At 40.0% G+C, this 20,651-nt stretch overlaps 1 protein-coding gene across 9 annotated transcripts in view; it reads left to right on the forward strand.

Annotated features, from left to right (window-relative positions):
- SMAD1 (SMAD family member 1) overlaps positions 1-20,651 on the forward strand; it is a 74,279-nt gene that overhangs the window by 26,116 nt on the left and 27,512 nt on the right. For 5 of the 9 annotated variants that reach the window (XM_036077773.2, XM_036077777.2, XM_036077771.2 and 2 more), the window contains exon 2: positions 4,296-4,877. In XM_036077773.2, coding sequence (XP_035933666.1) covers positions 4,478-4,877 — 400 coding nt within the window. In that variant the 5' untranslated portion in view covers positions 4,296-4,477. The other 4 variants (XM_078069279.1, XM_078069278.1, XM_036077775.2 and 1 more) reach the window with 4 other exon arrangements.

The following is a 20,651-nucleotide window of genomic DNA, read 5'->3' on the forward strand; positions in this document are numbered from 1 at the left end:
CAGATGATTTTGATAGAAACTCACTCCCTTCTCTTTGAAAATCATTGGCTAAAATATAAAAAAGCAGTTATTGGAGTAGAAGAAAAGGCCATATAGAGTAAGAAGAAATGTATTCCCTTTGTCATTTGTTACCAGAAGACTAGAGAGAAGTCGTCCTTGTTCTTTTGCAAAGCTAACCTGAAAGTAAATGATGACTTCGGTAGGTACACTCTGACCAAGTGTGGCTTTTGATAGTGGCCCAGCTGTGTTTTCTCTTTCCTTTTCTGTTAAATGAAAATAATGCCAACTTCAAAAGGACTGGTAAATTTGGATAAAACTCTTTAAGAAAGGAAACAACGGACTCCTTACAGCCCATTTAATGATATGTATATTTAGTAATATTAATTCATATTTTATTGAATAAAGTTGAAGTTCCACACTTGGCCTTCTGATTTCTTCAGGGAGCTAAATTATTCATTAAACATTTATTGAGGATCTGCTGTGTGCCAGGTACAGTGCTGGGCTCTAAAGACAGGAAGAGTAGTAAGATGGAATTCCTCAATCACTTTCCTGTAGTGGGGAACACGGACATGCGGACTACCCTGGAGTCGCTGCAGAGATGCAGTTTGCTGCGACAGCAGTTCATAATCCTTACCTTTTTAACTTCTGAGGATCACTGATGATTTTCCCCTTTTATTCCTGTTGTTGGTAATTTGTGCCTTCTCCTTTACTGACCAGTTTTGCTAGAGATTTAGCCAATTTTATTAGTATTTTCAGAGAAGCAACTTTGATTTTGTAGGTTTTCTGTTATGCTTGCCCCACCCCTACCCCTCAGTCCCCCCCCACCCCCCCCACCCCCGTTTCTGCTCTCATTTCTTTCTACTTTCTTTGGGTTTAATTTACTGTTCTTTTTTTTTGTGTGGTAGATACAGAGAACATTAGTTTTCATCTCTTTTTTTTTTTTTCTAATATATGCATTTAAGACTACAGCTTTCCCGCTAAGCGTCGCTTGAGCCACATCCTACAAGTTTTGATGTGTCGTATTTTTATAATCATTAAGTTAAAAGTTTTTTTAATTTTCACTGTAGTTTCTTTGACCCATGAGTTAAGTGCAATTATTTTCAAGACCAGTATGTATGGTTTTGATGTGTAGAGATTTGCTTTATGGATTTTTATATGGTCAATTTGGGTAAGTATTCTATGTCTACTTGAAAGTATTATGTATTCTATAGTCATTGGGTGCAGTGATCTATGTACATGAATTGGATCAAGTTTTTTAAATATGTTGTTAATCTTCTGTATCTGTTGATTCTTGTTGGCTTGTTTTATCAGTTACTATTTTAATCTCCCACTAAGATTGTGGGTTTGTCTGTTATTTTACTTGTCAGTTTCTGCTTTATATATTTTGACACTGTTGTTATGTGAAGATTAGGGATTATGCTATATCCATGGTGGATCAACTCTTAACATTATGAAATGTCCCTTTTTTAATCTCTGGTGAAGCTTCTTATTTTGAAGTCTGTTTTGTTTGATTAGATAGTTATGGCAGCTTTTTTGGTTAGAGTATGCATAGTATATCTTTTTCCATCCTTTTTCTTTCAGCTTTTCTCTGTCGTTTGTGTGTAATGTGTGTCTCTTGTAGGTACGGTAGTTAAGTGGTGCTCCCCATCCATCCCTGCCGATCTTTTGCTTGCATATTTAATATGTTTATATTTAAATAATTAATGATTCTTTTGGGATTAGATCTAAATCTTATTGTTTTCTATTTGTCCCATCTCTTTGCTTTTTTTTTTCTCTCTTACATTCTTTGGGTTAATCATATTTTAAAAAATAATTCCATATTTTTTAACTTCTCTATTACCTTTTTATTATTTTTTTAAAAGATTTATTTATTTTAGAGAGAATTAGTGTACACATGCACGTGGTGGGGAGGGACAGAGGGAGAAGAAGAGGGAGGGAAGCAGACCGCCCCCACTGAGCGCAGAGCCTGAGGCAGGGCTTGATCTCACTACCCTGAGATCATGACCCGAGCCAAAATTAAGAGGCAGACTCTTAACCAACTGAGACACCCAGGTGCCTCTCTTTCAGTAGTTTTTTATTATGACAAGACTTTATCAATAATAATTCAATGCTTTATCACAGCCTGCTGGGTAATACGGGGACCTTAGAACACTAATTTTATTTGCCCCTTTCTGCTTTTTTTTTGGTCATGCATTTTAATTCTGTTTTTTAAATAACCACAAGAGATTCCTGTAATTGTTTTGTAAAGTCAGTATCATTTAGACTTACTTTTATTTACCTTTCTGGAGCTCTTCATTCTTTCCTGCCATTCCTTGCTTCTTTCTGGGATCTTTTTCCTTTGGCCTCACAGATTCCTACTGGAAGGAATTTTTCTCAGATTTCGTATGTTGGAAAACACATTTATTTTACAATCACTTTTGCATGATTTTTCCACTAACTATAGAATTCTGAGTTGCCAGTTATTTGTTTACATTTGGCACACTAAGGATGGTCTTATTTCCGTTGTTTCTGTTGGAATGTCAGCTATCAGCCTTATTGTACTTATTTGAGAGTAATGTGTCTTTCTAAAGATTTTTGTCATAGGTTTTCAGCGATTTTTGTGTGAGAGGGCACATCAAACCTTGTGGATTTCTTTGTATTTATCCTTCTTGGGATTTGTAGAGCTTCATGGATCTGTATCTACTTGTTTGTTGTCAGTTTTGGAAAATCCTTGGCTAGTATCTACAAATATTGCCTCTGCAACAGTTTTTTCTCTTCGTTTCCCATTACCTTGATGCAGTCTAGTATTAAGATGATTTAAAAAAAAAAAAGATTTCAGGCTGTGTTTCAGTATAAAAAGTGGTCCATTTCATTTTTGCCCTTACACTAGAGCATACCGCTTTGCCGTCTCAACTGAGAGCCTCCTTCTCCACAGGCCCTCCACTAGAGTTTGCTTGTTTGATCTCCTCCACCCTATGAGGCCACTGAAATCTTTGCTTGCTTCTTGAGCCTCCTGCAGCTTGGCTACCAGTCTCCTTGCTAGTTATAGCACAGGCATTGGGAAGTGCCTTGAGAAGAAGAGCAGGAAAGAATGTTCAGCTCACATTTCATTGCTTTTCTGTTCTCAGCATCTTGGCCTCTCTAGTCCTGAGGACCTTGGTTGCTCTTTGATATCTTTAAAATTAAAGTGGGGCTTTTTTGTTTGTTTATATTTTATTAGTTTTTATAGTGATTTTTGGGAAGAGGTTGATGTGATACATGTTCTACTGCATCTTACCTGGAGTTTGTGCAATTATCCTCTTGAAGGTCTCTCATCTTCTCTGTTTTTGTCTGGTGAGGAGTAACTGGAAAGTTTAAATGAGACAACCGGACGAAAGAATTTGGTACAGTATGTGTTCATGTCCTTCATTCCTTTCATATCAATAAAAAACAAATAAATTTCATACTTACTTGCCCTATATCCCATAGGCACCGGCTTGTTTACTGAATAAATACCCTAAAATGTTGTAATGTTTACACAGTATATGTATAACTACTTTTTCTTTTATCGTAAGAGATACTTGAGGAGCAAACCAAAAACAGATGTTAAGACTACTATTTTTTTTTTCCTGTTGCTTTCAGTTTTTGTTGATTGAGGTATGTTTTGAAATACATTTTTAGAGCCTATAAATGAATCTAAGAATGAAACATTACAGTATCTGTTGAGAACTTGGACTTATGTGCACTGAGGTTTCTACTGCTTCTATCTCAGAACAAGTAACATACTACTTTTTAAACTCTGTCTCAGTTTGTTCTTCTGTAAAAGGGAGTGATTGTATTACCTCACGGAAAAGATTAAGTAAACTAAATACTGAGTGTTAGCTTGGGCTGCCACAACAAAATACCTCAGACTGGGTGGCTTAAACAACAGAAATTTATTCTCACAGTTCTGGAGGCTGTAAGTCCCAAGATCAGGGTTCCCACCAGTTTGGTTTCTGGTGAGGGCTCTGTCCCAGGCTTGCTCATAGGCTGCCTTCTCTCTATGTCCTCACCTAGCCCTTCCGCAGTATGTGTGCATGGTGGGGGGCCCTTCCTCTTATAACACTGCTGATCTTACCAGATTATGGCCCCACTCTCATAACCTCATCTCCAAATACAGTCACATGGGGGGTTATGGCTTCAACATGAATTTTAGGGGGAGTCATAATTCAGCCCATAGAATATCATAATACAGAAAATTACTTAAAATAGTACCTGGCGCATTGCAGTTGTTTAATGAATGGTAGTTTTGTGGTAGCAATTATTTTAAACTTTTTTTTCCCTTTTTTCTTTGCTAGGTGCTGACTTTGGATTACTTTTAAAACACTAGGAATGGTAATTTCTCCTTTTCGGGATCTCAAAACCAAGAAGCTAAAGAGAATCCTATGTAAATAAAGTGAAATCTCTTCTGTTGTCCTTTTGCGTTTGGAGACTTCTTTATTTCACCACACACAAGGAGTCTATAACTAGTGCATTCATTATGAATGTGACAAGTTTATTTTCCTTCACAAGTCCAGCTGTGAAGAGACTCCTTGGGTGGAAACAGGGTGATGAAGAAGAAAAATGGGCAGAGAAAGCTGTTGATGCTTTGGTGAAAAAACTGAAGAAAAAGAAAGGTGCCATGGAGGAACTGGAAAAGGCCTTGAGCTGCCCGGGGCAGCCAAGTAACTGTGTCACCATTCCCCGCTCTCTGGATGGCAGGCTGCAAGTTTCCCACCGGAAGGGACTGCCTCATGTCATTTACTGCCGTGTGTGGCGCTGGCCTGATCTTCAGAGCCACCATGAACTAAAACCACTGGAATGCTGTGAGTTTCCTTTTGGTTCCAAGCAGAAGGAGGTGTGCATCAATCCCTACCACTATAAGCGTGTAGAAAGCCCTGGTAAGTGAGCCTTTTTTTTTTTTTTATGTTCTGTTAGCCAACATATAGTACATCATTAGTTTTTGATGTAGTGTTCGATGATTCATTAGTTGCGTATAACACCCAGTGCTCATCATCAGTGCCCTCCTTAATACCCATCATCCTGTTACCCCATCCTCCCACGCCCTCCCTTCTGTAACCCTCAGTTTGGTTCCCGGAGTCCAGAGTCTCTCATGGTTTGTCTCCCTCTCTGATTTCTTCCCATTCAATTTTCCCTCCCTTCCCCTGTGGTCCTCTGCACTATTCCTTGTGTTCTACATATGAGTGAGTCCTTTTATATTGATGTGCTTAGCAGATTTGTATTGTTTAAAATATGAAAATCATCCCTTTCCGTATTTTTAGTTGTGATTTTTTTAAGTATTAGGGGAAAATATGTCAGCCCTTGAAGGTTTTCCACATTCTAACAACTTAGTACTCTCTAATTTTATTTCTTAGGAGCAGGGCAAAATTGTCATAGCAATACTAACACCTCTAACTATAAATAGTTTTCTTTCTAAATTTATTTTTTATGTTTCTCATTGGTTCCGTGCATTTCTCTAACTTAGCTGTGATTTTAATTACAAAAGAAGAAAATTCAAAAAAGAAAGAAACATGGGGTTACCATCTACATGCTTGAGGGAAATACATCTTTAGTGCAATTGCCAATGACTTGTACTTTTTTTTTAAGGGGAGCATCTTTTATTTTTAAGGGAGCATCTTTTATCACCTCTGGTGGAATTTTGCTCCCTGTGGAGGGTATGAAGGAATTATGTTCTGCTGTGGAATCATTAGATACTATTACCTTATAGGATATTCGGAGTTTTTACATATATGACCTCTTTTGGGGGGCAGGGTTATAGTAAAGGATATACATTAAAATTTGTATGGTTTTGCCCTCACATGAGAATCCACATTCTAGACCGTTACATCAATTGGAAAGTAATTAGGCAATCTTAAGCACTTAAATATCTCATTGTCAGATTGGAACCCATTTTGTTGATGGATTAGTTATTAATAGCTTGTGGTTACCAGGGGTTCCCAAATGAGGCTGTGCATTAGAATCACATGGTCCCCTCCCAGAAATTCTGATTCTAGCTCAGCCTGATAGTCTGTGTTTTTAACAAATACTTCAGATGGTGTCAAGTAGCTGTTGAACTGGTGTTAGGAACTACTGTGCTAGATCATGTACTTATGTGGTTCTCAAAAGGCATTCTGTTTTTATTTTTTTTATGGACTATTTAAGACCTACAAAAAGTTTAAAGACTAGGGAATAATGTAATAAACATCTTTGTATACACTCAATTTAAGACATAAAAGATTACAAATAAAACTGAAACTCTAGTTTATGCCTCTCTGGTCCTGTTTTTTCCCTTCAGTAACTATTCTGAATTTTTTGGTTAGAATTTGATGTCATTCCCATGCGTGTTTTTATACTGTTATTATGTATGTATACATACATACTTGCTTGTGTGAATCTATGACAACATGTAATATTATATGTTTAGAAGTATTAATGATACTGGAACATCCTTCTACAACTTATATTCATTCAACATTATGTTTTTGTGATTTCTGTATTATATTCTTTAAGATTACCTTGTCAAATTCTGTGAAAAATACCCTGGAAATTTCTTTTGGAATTTCATTGGTTTCTTCTGAGAAGGATTGACTTACATTTTTTTCTAAACTTATTTAGGTGTTTTTCTTTAAGTTTCCTCCATAAAGTTCTTTAATGTCTAGATAACTGGTTGGTTTTTATTGAAAAAGTTATATTTTGTTAGAGTTGATCTTGGCTAGGACGGCACTTGCTTTTTTTTCCCAACAACTTTGCTGAATTCTCTTTATTCTAATGGACACGTTTTTTTCTGCCTGTTATACGTGCTGTGATGTAAATTAAAAAGCAAAAACTCAGGGGCGCCTGGGTGGCTCAGTCGTTAAGCGTCTGCCTTCGGCTCAGGTCATGATCCCAGGGTCCTGGGATCGAGCCCCGCATCGGGCTCCCTGCTCCACGGGAAGCCTGCTTCTCCCTCTCCCATTCCCCCTGCTTGTATTCGCTCTCTTGCTGTGTCTGTCTCTGTCAAATAAATAAATAAAATCTTTAAAAAAAAAAAAAAAGCAAAAACTCAATGCGGAGATACATGGTCTTTTAGCCAGAAGTCGAGATGGAGTTAAGTTTGGGAGAAGAAAAAAGTAGTGTATAAGTAATAGGTACAAACAAGATTATTTAGATGTGTGGTTTATCACCATAGTAATTTTAAGAGATACACAGGAAAGATTCTAATCCTACTTCATTAGTGATGAAACTGAGGTCCCTATAAATTAAGTGACCTGTATGTCAGACAACTAAGACTCACTGTATTTCCTCCATCCACCCTCCTGCCATTTCCATCCTTGGAATACTGCATCCTGTGCCTCCTGACCCGTCACCCCTTTCAGGCCAATATCTGCACAATAGAGAGAGTTCTTTTAAGATGCATGTTATGATCATGTTATCTTCCTGCTTCCCATTGCATGTACACAGAGCTCTGCACATTCTGGTCCTGCCTACCCTTCCAGCTCCTTTTCCCACTTTTCCATGTTTTGTGTGTTTGAGTCATAAGGGAGCACTCAGTGTTCTTCTCCTCCATCTGTAACTCATTTCTCCTCCCTCTTTGCTTCGCTCACTCTTATTTATCCTTCAGCTCTAAGCTTGGTGGAGGTTAGCTTTGCTGAGGAGCCTCCCTTGATACCTCCTTTCCCACCCCCCAGGTAGGCTAGTCTCTGTTTCCCATAGCATTCTGAATTTCTTCATAATGTTCTTCACATTTACAATTATCTTTCTGTTAGTCTTCCTTGCAAGATAGTAAATAAAGCTCCATGAGGGCAGGGACCATATATATTATTAGTGTTTTTACTTTAGCAACTAGCACAGTTCGATCAATTTTTGCTGGTAAATGAAAATACTGGTTTTAATTTCTCTGTATGGTCATTTGTCCATTTTTTTGGAGGCGAGTTTTCAGCTTGCCTGTACCCTTTGAACATCATCTTCCCTTGTTCATTTGTTGCTGACAATGAAATAACACCTAACATTACTACTAACATCTCTGACACAAAATGGAAAGTTTTTTTTTTTTTAAGTTAAAAGTTAATACTGAGATGATTTTGTTACTCTGAATAACTTACATATAAAGGGTTTGATGGGGGGGTGGAAAACCAGCTAAAATAAGACATTTGAGACTCCACAAATGTCATTTCATCCCCCCTGCCGCCCCCCCCCCCAACGTAGCCAAGAATTTTGTGAGACAAACATAGAACAGTTTTAGAAAGCTTGAGGCTGAGGCCAAGATCTGTTGAATTTGAACATATCAGGATTTTACTTATATTTTTCATATCGTAAAGTGGCTGATGTGGGAATAAGAACAAATGGACTTTTTCCAGAGACCACTATGAAGCAGCCCCTACACTTTTTGAGGAGAAGCCCCACCAGAAGTATAAGGGCGCCTAAGCCCCTTACTCTCCCAGAGTTCAGTAGGCATTTTGGAGCACACCTGGTTATCGTTTCTGTGAACTAGGGGAAAAGGGGTCTGGAATTCTAAGGTGCACATACACAGCTCAATACTGAATTACTTTGAGCTATGTAACTACTTACCTCAGATGAATTATTTCAAAGAGCAATTTAGCAGTTTAAGCATAAGATAGTTAGGTCTCCCAAACCTGGTGTTTTCTGCAGAGACCCCTGTTAAGACCTCTAGAGAAAAATTCTACAAAAATTGGGTGTCTCTAGGTTTAGAGTAGTGGTTTTCAAAGTGTGTGCTTCCCAGACCAGTAGCATCGGCATCACCTGGGATCTTTTGAGAAATACAAAATTTTAGACCCTTCCACAGACCTATTAAATTGAACTCTGGGGATGGAGCCAGCAATCAGTGTTTTGCCAAGCTCTTTGGGTGATTCTGACGCAGGCTACAGTTTGAGAACCACTGGTTTAAGGTATCCAGGTAAGTCATCAAGTCCAGTTGACTAGGTGAAGTTGTCTCTTATTGAAAAGAGATGCTAATGGTTTGTCTTTGAAGTCACTCATCATTTTGGACTTTGCAGGTTTTGTTACAGATATAAAATTGACCTGCTCTTCCCAGAATTTTCCTTCTCTCTGATATTCATTAAGATCAGCGCTCTGATAAAATATCATAAGGTGTCTTTAAGGTGATGGAGGAGTCAGGGAGAGAGGAATGCTTTGTGATTTGGCCCAATGCAGGTTTTATAATTGTTCTTATGGCTATCTGATACTGTTTGTTTGACCAAAAATACTTTTATGGGTTTAAGGAATTGTGGTTCTTCTATAACCTATGTAATTTATTTTGTTATAAATAAAAGGGTCTAAAAATTGTAGTGGGGGGGGGGACCAGAAGTTACAGAAGCACTTTCCAGCAACTTGTATTCATCACAGTTAACAATGTAAAGGAGGTGAAAGGGGGGACAGCCTTCCTTTCGGTGAAAGGTACTGCCTTGGCCATTACTGAAAAATATATCTTTGGGAAAGTAAAAAATGTTCAGGGTTTCTTCTTCTACAAATGCGTGGATAGTGAGAGGAAGGAAAGTTCTTGCAGCTTCTGACTGTGACCCTGTTGATGATGTAACAGGTGACTGTTTACTTGGACTTTTAGTAGCCTTTAGAATCAAGGCTGCTTATTAGTGGTTGGGTTAAATATAGGTTTTCTTTTTCTTTACCAAAGTAAATGCTGACAGTGGTAAAGTCAGTCGTCTAACTGTGGTGTTAAGAAGACCATTCAGTGGCTAGCTGTTGATATTAACATGCCTTTGTGGAGACTTCCTGTCATTTGGCCTTATTTATTTTTTATATTTTTCACATGGCTCTTGAAACCTATCTTCTGTACTTTAAACTTAATCAACTTGAAAGGCCGTATTAAACCTGAGCTCGAAATTCTGAGATTTCAATTTTAATCTTTAAAGTAACACCCTGGAGTTAGCTTCCGGTGCTTTTATTTTCAGCATAATGGCTCCCAGCTGTTAAAATTAAAATACACCTAAAATCCTCTTCACCTGTTGGCTGAATGAGAGTTTTGACTCTTTGGCTGCCTCAGTCACCATGTAATTCGTGGCTTGGAAAATGTTACCTTAGAAAGTCTTAAAATTCTAGAAATGGAGAGCGAACTTAGTGCTTGCAAGGAGCTGAGGAGGGGATGGACCAGAGGGGAGTGGGTGTCACTATAAAAGGGCAGAAACATGAGGGATCCTTGGGTTGATGGAAATTCTCTGTGTCTTGACTGCATCAGTGTTGATACTCTGATTGTGATGTTGTCCTGTAGTTCTGCAGGATGTTACCATTGGAGCAAACTAGGTAAAGAGTTGAGAGGACTTCTCTGTATTATTTCTTACAGCTGCATGTGAATGAATCTACAGTTACCTTAATGTAAAAAATAGTGATCTGTGCAGAAGTCCCTAGTTCAGCTCATGACTCAATCACGCTAGTGGTTTTCCTCAGGAAAACCATTGTGCTTCAGTAAATGCATTAGGTGCTCTATGCGCACTTGTTATTTTCCAAACACATTACTAAAAAGACATATACTATGGGATTGAGATTTAATAAAATGAACATTTTAACCAAAATGACAGTTTTTTTAAAATGTTTCTTCATATTGCGAATGTGTTTTCACTTGAGCCAATGATGACAAAAACTTATATCCAAGTAAAGTTGTTGTTGTTGTTTTAGGCTTGTGTTAGTATATTCATTTGGAGGATGGGAGTGGAGAAATATTGACTTTTCCTTCAAGTTTATCTGAGTGGTGATTCATAGGAGTCTGATAACTGAAGTTGTAAACCAGATATCAGGATATAATCATTGTTAAGTATTCTCAAGATTTGGGATTAATTAGCCAACAATATTACCTATAAAAATTAAAACGTTATGACTTGTGTATTAGGGTTCTCCAGAGAAACAGAAGCAATCAGATACAGATATAAGAAGACATTTATTACAGGAATTGACTAACAGAAATACAGAGGCCAGAAAGTCCCATGATCTGCTGTCTAAAAGCTGGAGAACCAGGAAGCTGGTGGTCTAAGTCCCAGTCCTAGTCCAATGGCCTGAGAACCGACCCGGGAGCCACCGATCTCTGAGGGCAGATGGGTTTCCCAGCTCAAGCTTAAAAAAAAAAAGCACATTTGCCCCTGCCCAGCCTCTTTGTTGTTCAGGCACTGAACAGATTGGATGATGCCCACCTTGCATTAGTGAGAGCAATCATCTTTACTCTGTCTGCTGATTGAAATGCTAATCTCCTCTGGGGACACCCTCACAGACATAGCCAGAAAAAAATGTTTTATCAGCTCTCTGGGCATCCTGTAGCTCAGGCAAGTTGACACATAAAATTAACCATCACACTTCATAATTATCTACATCTAAATTTCTCCTCATTTAAACATTTATGGTGCATATACAAATTCTCAGGAACTGTGTCTGCCCAAGAAGGGCTGGTATACGGTTATAGCACAGGTTGCGAAATCGAATAATAGAAGTCTGGACAGGGGATGCAGCTAACTCTTAAAAGCCTGAGAGTGGCCGCAGAAAACCTCATTCAACTCTAACACATCTGGACATTGTGTTCCAGTCTTTCTGGGTGGTGCCGATATGTATGTATATTTCATTGTACACAGGATTTAAATGCATTTATAAGGAGACATGCGGAAAGTAGAAAGTATTCCGAATAAAGTAGACCAGGGAAAAACAAATTAAAATGAAAGGTCAAGACTAAGAAGAAAATCAGCACATAATGCATTCCATAAGAGTTACTGTGATGGGTACACAGCTATATTTAGTTACTATATGTTCCTGTCATAGTCTGGGTGGTTCTCTTAATTCTTTTTTTTTTTTAAGATTTTATTTATTTATTTGAGAGAGAGAGAATGAGAGAGAGCACATGAGAGGGGGGAGGGTCAGAGGGAGAAGCAGACTCCCTGCCGAGCAGGGAGCCCGATGCGGGACTTGATCCAGGGAGTCCAGGATCATGACCTGAGCCGAAGGAAGGTGCTTAACCAACTGAGCCACCCAGGCACCCCTGTCCTCTTAATTCTTCCAGTGTGGGAGAGAGATGTGTACAATATTTAGATGAAGGAAGAATGCTTTGAAAACTGTAAGAGGTACATTTCAAAGCATTTGTACCTGTGAAGGGTGGGTGGTGGGGAGGGACCTTGAGGCCCTTTGCAGAGGTTGACTGCAGTTGGGATATCCTGGGGCATGAATGTCCCTGCCTTTGTAGTTGCTCTTCCAGAGTCTACTCAGGGCTCCATCCTGTTTGATCACTAATCCTCCTTCTGTAAAAGCTCAACACACAACCAAGTGGACATGGAGTTTAGATGGTGAATTTTTCTCCAAGCTATTATCATTGGCCTTTGGCTTGTGTTTGATAATTTCATCATTGTCATCTACCATATTACTAGAAACAGATGAAGTAATATAATTTTGAGTAGGATTTTATACCCAAATCTTTTAGCAGATTCCATATTCTTAAAGGTAAACTGTGAAGTCTATTCTGATTTTTTTTTCTTGAGCAGCTGTTTTTAGTGCATTATTTGGGGCATTGGATTTGTGCTATTTATTAATTGATGAACATATGAAAAGTTGTAACATTTACTATATGTTACTTTTACAAAAGTTGTAAAAGTACGTAAATTGAGGCAGATATCTGGCCAATTATGTGATTTGTTTCTGGATGGGATTTTTCTGTTGGTAGATATACTCCAATTTGAAATATTAAGAATATACAGCTTATACAAAGTATCTTTCTCATCATTTTGCTTTCCTGACCATTATCTTCCATTTCATTCTTTTTCTACCTCTGCAACATTAGGTGTGCAAGAGAAGGTATTTTCAGATCTTTCTGATTCATTCCAAGTTCGACACTTCCCTCCACCACTGCTAGTTTATTAGGGCCAAATGAATACTCGCCAGCTAGCAGTTGTTAAAAACAAAACACAAACAACCATGGCTGATGAAGAAAAACTGTTTCAAAAACCGGAAGAAAGTTTATCATAATAAATGAAAGAAGTAGTGTACATAATAATTGCAACTATGTAAAAATAATAATTTAAATTAAAAGGAAAAACTTGGCTTCCAAGACTAGCTTTGGGTGAAATAATGTGACCTGTGAGTTGTGCTTCACATGTGGAGCATCCTCAAACAGTGATTTTTTTTTTTTTTTTTGTAGGTTTGGGAATGTTTTATGTGGTTGGGATAGGGGAGTGACTGGTGATTTGTCCCATATTGGAGTGCCCTATGCTCCTAATGGATACTTACAGAAGGGAAGGTTGGCTTATGTAATGCTCTTAGGCCGAGTATCTCAGTGTTAACTTCCAGCCTCCTTGGTACTAGATATCAAAAGGCTCAAAGAAGACTGGAGATTTTGTTCCCCAAAATGTATATTTCATTCCTTTGTCTTTTTCTACTTCAAAATGCAAATGTTCTGAAAACCTCAGCCTCATGCCTAATAATCTTAAATTAGCCAAATGATCAGACCACTGTCCTGATGGTTGGAAAAATATTTCTTTGGGGAAGAGATAGGGAAGGAAAGAGAGGATGTTTATTTTAAAGGGCAGAGCTGGGATACTTTGGGAAGCCATAGGGTGCCACAAGCACTGTGTTAAAAATCTCAGAGGGCTTGAAGAATAGGAAAGCTAAAAAAAAAAAAAAGGAAAAACCAATTTTGTTAATTTGGCAGCTTGGCTGGGGATTAGTGTCATTTTTAGATATTGGTGTTAGGACCGGTTTGAAAGCTGCAGACTTCTGTTTCCCCCTGAGTTTAGTCTGGCCTGGGCTTCCACTATGTCAACAGCGATTCTTACCCATGTGTGGGAGGTGGGCAGATAAACACTTAACTTGCCGCTTACCCTTTCCACTTTCCTCATTATCAGTGCTCTCATACTCTCTTATGGGTCTGCTCTTCATAAATTTGTGAGTGACGTGGGTTATATAACTGGAAGTAACTGTAACTTCCCTGAAAAAAGATCTGGAGTCTAGAAACATGGACCATGTTTAAATAAAAGATTTAGGGCAACCAAGGACTCTTGGCAGATTTTCCTCCAGTTCTCTGTATCATCAAACTTCATGCTCTGGAATCTCAGCAGACCTTACAATGGAAGATCAGGTTCACATTCTACATCACTACCTCGGTTCTAACACCGCTCCCCAGGATACGCCGCTGTTCGCTGTTCTTGGTTCTTAACCCTTTGCACAAAGGAAGCAATTCTTATCCTAGTAGTTGTCTGACTTCTAGAGTCACACATCATCTTCCTCCGACCACCTGCCTGCTTGCCTGTCTGGGATCTTCAGTCACAGTAAGGCAAAAGGAGAGCCTGTGATTTCTGTAAGTGGTCTTGGGGCAGCTTTTTGTAAAGTAAATGTAAACATATGTAAGACAGCAGAGTGGAAGTCTTGGATGTTTTTTCCTTCATGTTTCCCTATCGTTTCCCTTACAGTTATGTCTAGCTAGCTCTGTAGGAGATTTAGCAGTATTTTTTCTGTGACAGTATCTTTCCTTGAGCGTCGAAAAAATTTAGTGTATGGTGGTGTGCCAGACAGATATTTAAGTATGATGGTCAAGGTAGGAAACAGTTTGGGTACATGCTTTTGAAACAATATAACCTACAGCTTTTAAATAGGACGAGGAAGTGCTGATTTTAAGATAAGCTATGTAGAAAAAAGAAAATTGATGGGAGCATGTCACAAGGACATGGGTCAGCCTGAAGAGAGCTGCCCGTGGCTTAATCAGAGACAGTTTGATCAACAAAATAATTATGGACAGAAAATAATTATAAACCCTTTAGGGTTAAAAACAGGAATCCTGATGATAAATAAATGGAGGGAAAGGGGGAGGGGCTCTTATTCACGATAGAATGCCCGTTGCTGACTGGTAAATATGGATTCTTTAGGATATTCAGGACAAATAAGACAGTTTAAAGCAGATAGCTTGTATCTCTTTGGTTGTAAGGTTAAAATATGGTTAGAGGTGTCTCGGATCCAAAAGCCTGGACTAAAATTTGGGCCAGTTACTTGTCCTCTGAATTTGTGTTTGCTAATCTGTGAGATAGGGTCTGATTATATCTACTTTCCAGGGTTGTGGCAAGGATTGAATTAAGTAATGCATGTGAAAAGGCTCTGTATGCATTCTTGAAACACAGCGTGGCTGAAATAAGGAACATAACTTCTGTGTACATCTGCAGACTAAAAATGAAATTCATACTGTAAGTAAAGTTTGACTAAACAAATTTTTGGAAAACTAATGATAATAGTTACAATAATAATAATAGTAACAGTGAAAATTAGAATAGTTACTTTTTATGCTTGCTGTGTGCCAGGCACTGTGCTTGTCACTTGTCACACCCCTTGTATTCTCATTTAATACTGACCACAACTGTCAGGGGCACAGGTACCAGCTGGGCCACGGAGATGCACTGTCAGTCATCACACAACTTAAACCAGGCCAGCTGGGATTCAGATTGAAGTCTAACTCCAAAATCCATGCTGCCAACCACCACACTGTACTGCTTGCCAAAAGAAGTGGCTTTCCCCGCCACTTTAACCAGTTTTCTCTCTCTAATGAAGGAGAAGAGCATCTACGGTTTTTAGTAGCAGAGCATGTGATCTGAACTGTATACCAGCTGCCTGAAGTCAGGGTCCATCCGTCACAATCAAGTGAGTCCACCCCTGTGCTTCAGGTGTTCATGGAGGCTTTACTTGTGTGTATTTCCCATTGGTCAGTAAGCTTCATCATTAGATAACAAGTATCTGTTTCATGGAATATATTTAATGGAATCAAATTTGAACTCGGAATGAGGACTAATTACATTCAGCTGCAATTACAAATTAAGTCACACGGCCTGGTGCGACCCCTGGGATGGTCATTTACATATCAGTGGTGTCTAGGGCAGCCAGCCGCTGCCTGCGCAATGGTAACTGCCCCTCACGGAGGGCCTTCATGGCCCCGGAGCCTGCCTGGGCAACACGGGAAGACACCACGGCTCAGTGGTTACGGGCCGAGATTCTGGAGCCAGATGCCTTGGTTTGAATCCTGTCTCCGCTGGTTACTGGTTATGTTCTTAAAGGCAAGTTCCTCTCCGTACCTCAGTGTCCATTTTTAAAAAGTGGTGGTAATGACAGCGCCTCGGTCAGAGTCATGACAGCGAAGGGAGCTGTTTGTACAGCACTTGTCATGTAGAAGCACTGTATAAATGTTAAATGAAAATCTGAGAGAGGTACTGTTATTCCCATTTTACTTGTAAGGAAGTGAGGTCCTAATAATCGGCTAGTAAAGAATTGAGCAGGAATTCCAATTTCAGAAGCCAAAAACTAAAACCGGCCTCTAACTGTTGTTCTACTCCATCTACACCTTATGAAGGATTTTTTTCCTCCTGGTATTTTTAGCTTACACTCTGAAGTTCGTCTTCCCCTAACCAACTCCGAAGCTCTAATAACATAGCACCTTCCTTCTGTGGTAGTTAAGCAAATAAACCCTCCACAGAGGAAAGGAACCTAGGCCCAGAGTAGGGAGAGAGGAGTCAGGGAGGGAAGCAGCGTTTGAGAGCCCGCCCTGTGCTGCAGCACTGGGGCTTCACGGAGTTGTTGGGGGGCTTGTGTCGTTATCCCTACAGAAACGGGGGAGAACTTCCACTGCCCGGTCTAGACAGCTGGCACTCGTGGCGGTCTTGTTCCAAAGCCCGCGCATGATACCATGCCACCTGACCAAAAATGTGCACACTTGATAAATTTTCTGGTCAGCTTCGTGTAAGGCCCTGCTCGTGTTTTCTATATCATTCTCATTTTAATCGGTGTACCTGAGAATCGGAACTGGTACTGTATAGAGTTTTAGGGGTAAGAGGAATGATGTGAGAAATTTGAAGTTCCAGGTTTCATAGCTACCTAGAGACATAGGGTGAGAAAGCTAGTCCTGCATTGCCAGGGCCTACAGTCACCCCTCATTGTCCTGCACCCCGACTCCCAGGCAGTCTGACTTAACGTATCTGGGATGAGGCACAAGAATCTGCCATTTGAAACAAGTATCTTGCTAATCCAGATGCAGGTAGTCTGAGGATTTCGAGAAAGATTGGTCTATATTAATCAGCTCATAATAAACAGTCCAGGAATAGTAATATAATTCACAAACATACATTAATTGAAAAAAATAATACGAATCTATTATATGCTGTGCACTGAATGATACAGAAGGAAAAAAAACCTCAGATCTACCCTCTAGGGGCATAGGGTCTGGGTGAGGTAAAGTCAAATTAGCAATTAAATGTTACAGATGCTGTGATGGAGGTCTCTTTAGGCAACAGTGGGGCACAAAGAAAAGAGGAATTCATTTTTACTGGGGGTGAGTAGAAAAACCAAGAAAGGCACCATAAAGGAGATGACATTTAGAACTGAGACTTGGAAATAGGGTCAAAGGTACAGAAGTATGAAACTAGCAGATGGAAACTGCAAGAAGCCGGGATGGCTGGGTGGAGACAGGGTGGGAGGACACATCCCCCCAAGGATAGGTTGGAACTGGAACCTGGCCTGGGTCATGGAATCACAGAAGATGTACCGTGGGTGCATACATTCACAGATAAGATGTCTTTCACGGAAATCAGCTGTAGTACACAGAAAGAATCCCTGGCCTGGAATTATCTAGGAAGTTCAGTTCTCAAAGTTGAATTAGATGTGGCTACTCTTAAGTAAATTTAATGTTTTGGGGTTTTTTTTCTTTTTAAGCTTGGAGATTCTGTTATTGAATACAACTGATTTCTCTGCTTATATTCAAACTGTGTTCACATCTTTGTTTTCTCTTAATGTATTTGTACTGAAGAGTAATTGATATATTCCTAGAAAATACTGTGAAGTTATTCCCTTTAGGCAAAACTATCTTAACCTTTAAAAAGATGTTCTCCCAAAAAACTAAACAGAGGACCGGAAAGAGGGTTTTAACAACAACTTCCAGAATCTCCTTCCAGTTTTACAGGACTGAGCAGTGCAGTGTAGTGGTGATGAGCAGGCCTTGATTGAAAGCCTGGCCCTCAGCGCAGCATCTGTGGTGACCTTGGCTGTCTTCCTGACCTGGGCCGAGCCCGCTTCCTCGTCCATTGTGAAGGTTCAGTGATCTGCTAGGAACTCCGTGTAGGCAGGGACATGGCTGTCCCGTTGACTTCTGCATCGGCCGTGCCATGCACAAGGCCTCACCCGTAGTCGGTACTTGATGGGCGTGTGTGTAGTGCTCAGTGAACATTAATATTATTTCACACCCTCCTTATTGTTGCCTCACCACCACTAAGCAAACAAAGAGATAAAATGCCAGCACTCAGGGATTTGGGGCTATATGTTTTATTAAAATTTAACCTTGATTAAAGGTTCTGAGAATCTTGTCTTCAGTGCGAAGTTTCCCTGACACATCCTGAGGTGAGGAGCTTCATTTCATAAGTACATATACTGTGAACTTTTAAATGGTCTTCCCCTCTCCACTCTCTCCTCGAAATGTTTCTGTTTAGAAGGTCACCGAGCACACACTGTATCTGGGGACATCTGTCTAGTGCAGATATTGTACCGGGCACAGCTGCTCTGGCAGCCTCACCGTCCCTTGTTTTCACGGGGAACGGCCGCCACTGGCCTCGCCCTCGAGCCATTCTTCGATTAGCCCTGGGCCTCCTTCCTGCTTTTTAGGTGACCTCCCAAGGTGTCCTGAGACCCAACTGAGATGGGGTCTGGCGCTGAATTTTATACATGGGAAGCCCCAAATAGACAGAGCAGCACTGTCATCAGTCAGAAGACTTGAGGAATTTAGGGCAAGAAGGTCCCTTCGAATTCAAGTCCCTTGCTTTTTTGAGTGAGGAAATTGAGACTCTGAAAAGTTAAATGATTTGCTCAAAGTCAGAAAAGTAGTTATTATCCTAGCCAGGGCTGAACTCAGATGTCCTGTTACCTAAATGCCTTTTCCAAGTCTTCAGAACTCAAAAGCATTTATGTACCACTGGGTAGCATCTAGCTTGTTAGCCCTCATGCATATGTGGGCAAATGTAGGCAAGGGCCTGGCCACTTTGTTATCAAAACTCTCATGCATGTTTAAAAAAAAAAAAAATAGTATTCACCAGCATCTGGTGGGTCACAATTTAGGTAGGGATTTGTCAGCCTTAGTGTCATTACTAGGCTACCACTGACTTGGTGATAGAATTTCAAACAGGACTTCAAAATCTTGAAAAAGCTCACAAACCTAGAGGGTGTGCATGAATGCTTTCCAGAGCTCTGCTCCTCTTTCCAATTTTAGCTATTTCTTTTTCATGCCTTTTCCTTGTGCCTTGGCAACGCAGAAAAGCAGAGTCCAGTAGCAGAATCACAAATGTCTTCTGAAACTCACTTCCTGAAACTTTCTTAGTTTGGTTTCCCTGTTGACTGAGAAAGGGATTTTACTTTTTTTTAACTAAAAGAGACGTCTAAAAACTGAAAAGCAGAGGTCCATCTCTGGGAAAAGGCAGCAATCTGACTTTTCTCCCCCCTTGCTTAGTCAGGAAGAGAAGGGAAGAGAGCGTCCTCCTCTTAAAGACATACAGCAATTAGAGATTTTCAGGTGGGTGGAAGGAGGCATTGTGAAATTGCCTAGGAGTCCTCCCCCACCCCCACCCCCCAGATACGCCTGAAGAGGTGGTGTGAAGCCAGTCAGGGTTCTTACCAGGGTTAGGACTCTTAGAATATAGGAATGACACAACAGTCTGATTTTTAAATGATTGAAATCAAAAAGAAATTTGTGTATATAAAGAAAGGTGTTTTACCCATTGGGTTTCTCTTTCCAAAGAAATTCTTGGAATTCAAACTAACCAGGAGAAGCCCTGGAAAGAGAAGCCACAAATTTGAGTCATTGTTTGAAATTGCCAAGTAGGAGTAACCTTTTCGGTGCACCAAAGAAAACTTTGGTTCCCCAGAAGAGTCCGTGCTTCCGTATCTGTTTTCCATAAAATAGAAATCGCCTGAAACATGGGAAGAAATATTAAAAGGAAGACATTTCTCATTCTCTACCTTCCTATTCCTGACCTGAGTCAGGCCCAGAGTTTGCAAATCCTGTTTCTTTCAGCTAGTTCATCCACCTCTCGCCTAGGAAATAAGAATTGGACATAGAAGGTGCATTTAAACATGGAAAATTCGTCTGGATGTTTATTTTTTCCTTTTCCCCCAGTAGAAAACCGCTCTCTTAATCTTTCGTTACCTGAAATATTATTGAGTGAAGGGAACAAGGGGGGTGGGGGGTGAAGGGGAAGAGATGTCTGGGAGGGAGCGGCAGCGTTGCCCTCTAGGGCCCACCCAGGCCAGAGGGGCTGGGCCTGTCCTCTCAGAGAAGCTTGTGCACGTAGATGCAGCCCTGCCTCATGAGCCACCGTGTGTCTCTTGCACGCTAACACTTCTCTCTGGGGCTGGCAGCTGTTCCAGATCCCAGACCCAGATCTTTCCTCTCCTGAATTTAAATAGTTACTCTTTATAGTCTGGATGCCCATATAATTTGTTGTCCTCACTGGGACACTTCTGAGAGTGACATGGGTCACCTATTAATAATTCCACTGGACGGCACATACAAATTGGGGACTGTCCCAGGCAAACCAGAATATACGGACATCCTACTTCTAAGTCTTCAAACTACACAAATCAGATTTGGTCATCATGTATTCTGTATCATTAGGGAGTTAGAAGTATCTCATAACTGAACTTGTTAAATTGGACTAGAGTTTTTTCCTTTAAATTGGCTGACCATA

This window comes from Halichoerus grypus, chromosome 3 (genome assembly GCF_964656455.1).
Source record: "Halichoerus grypus chromosome 3, mHalGry1.hap1.1, whole genome shotgun sequence".
In the NCBI taxonomy this organism is placed as follows: Eukaryota; Metazoa; Chordata; class Mammalia; order Carnivora; family Phocidae; genus Halichoerus; species Halichoerus grypus.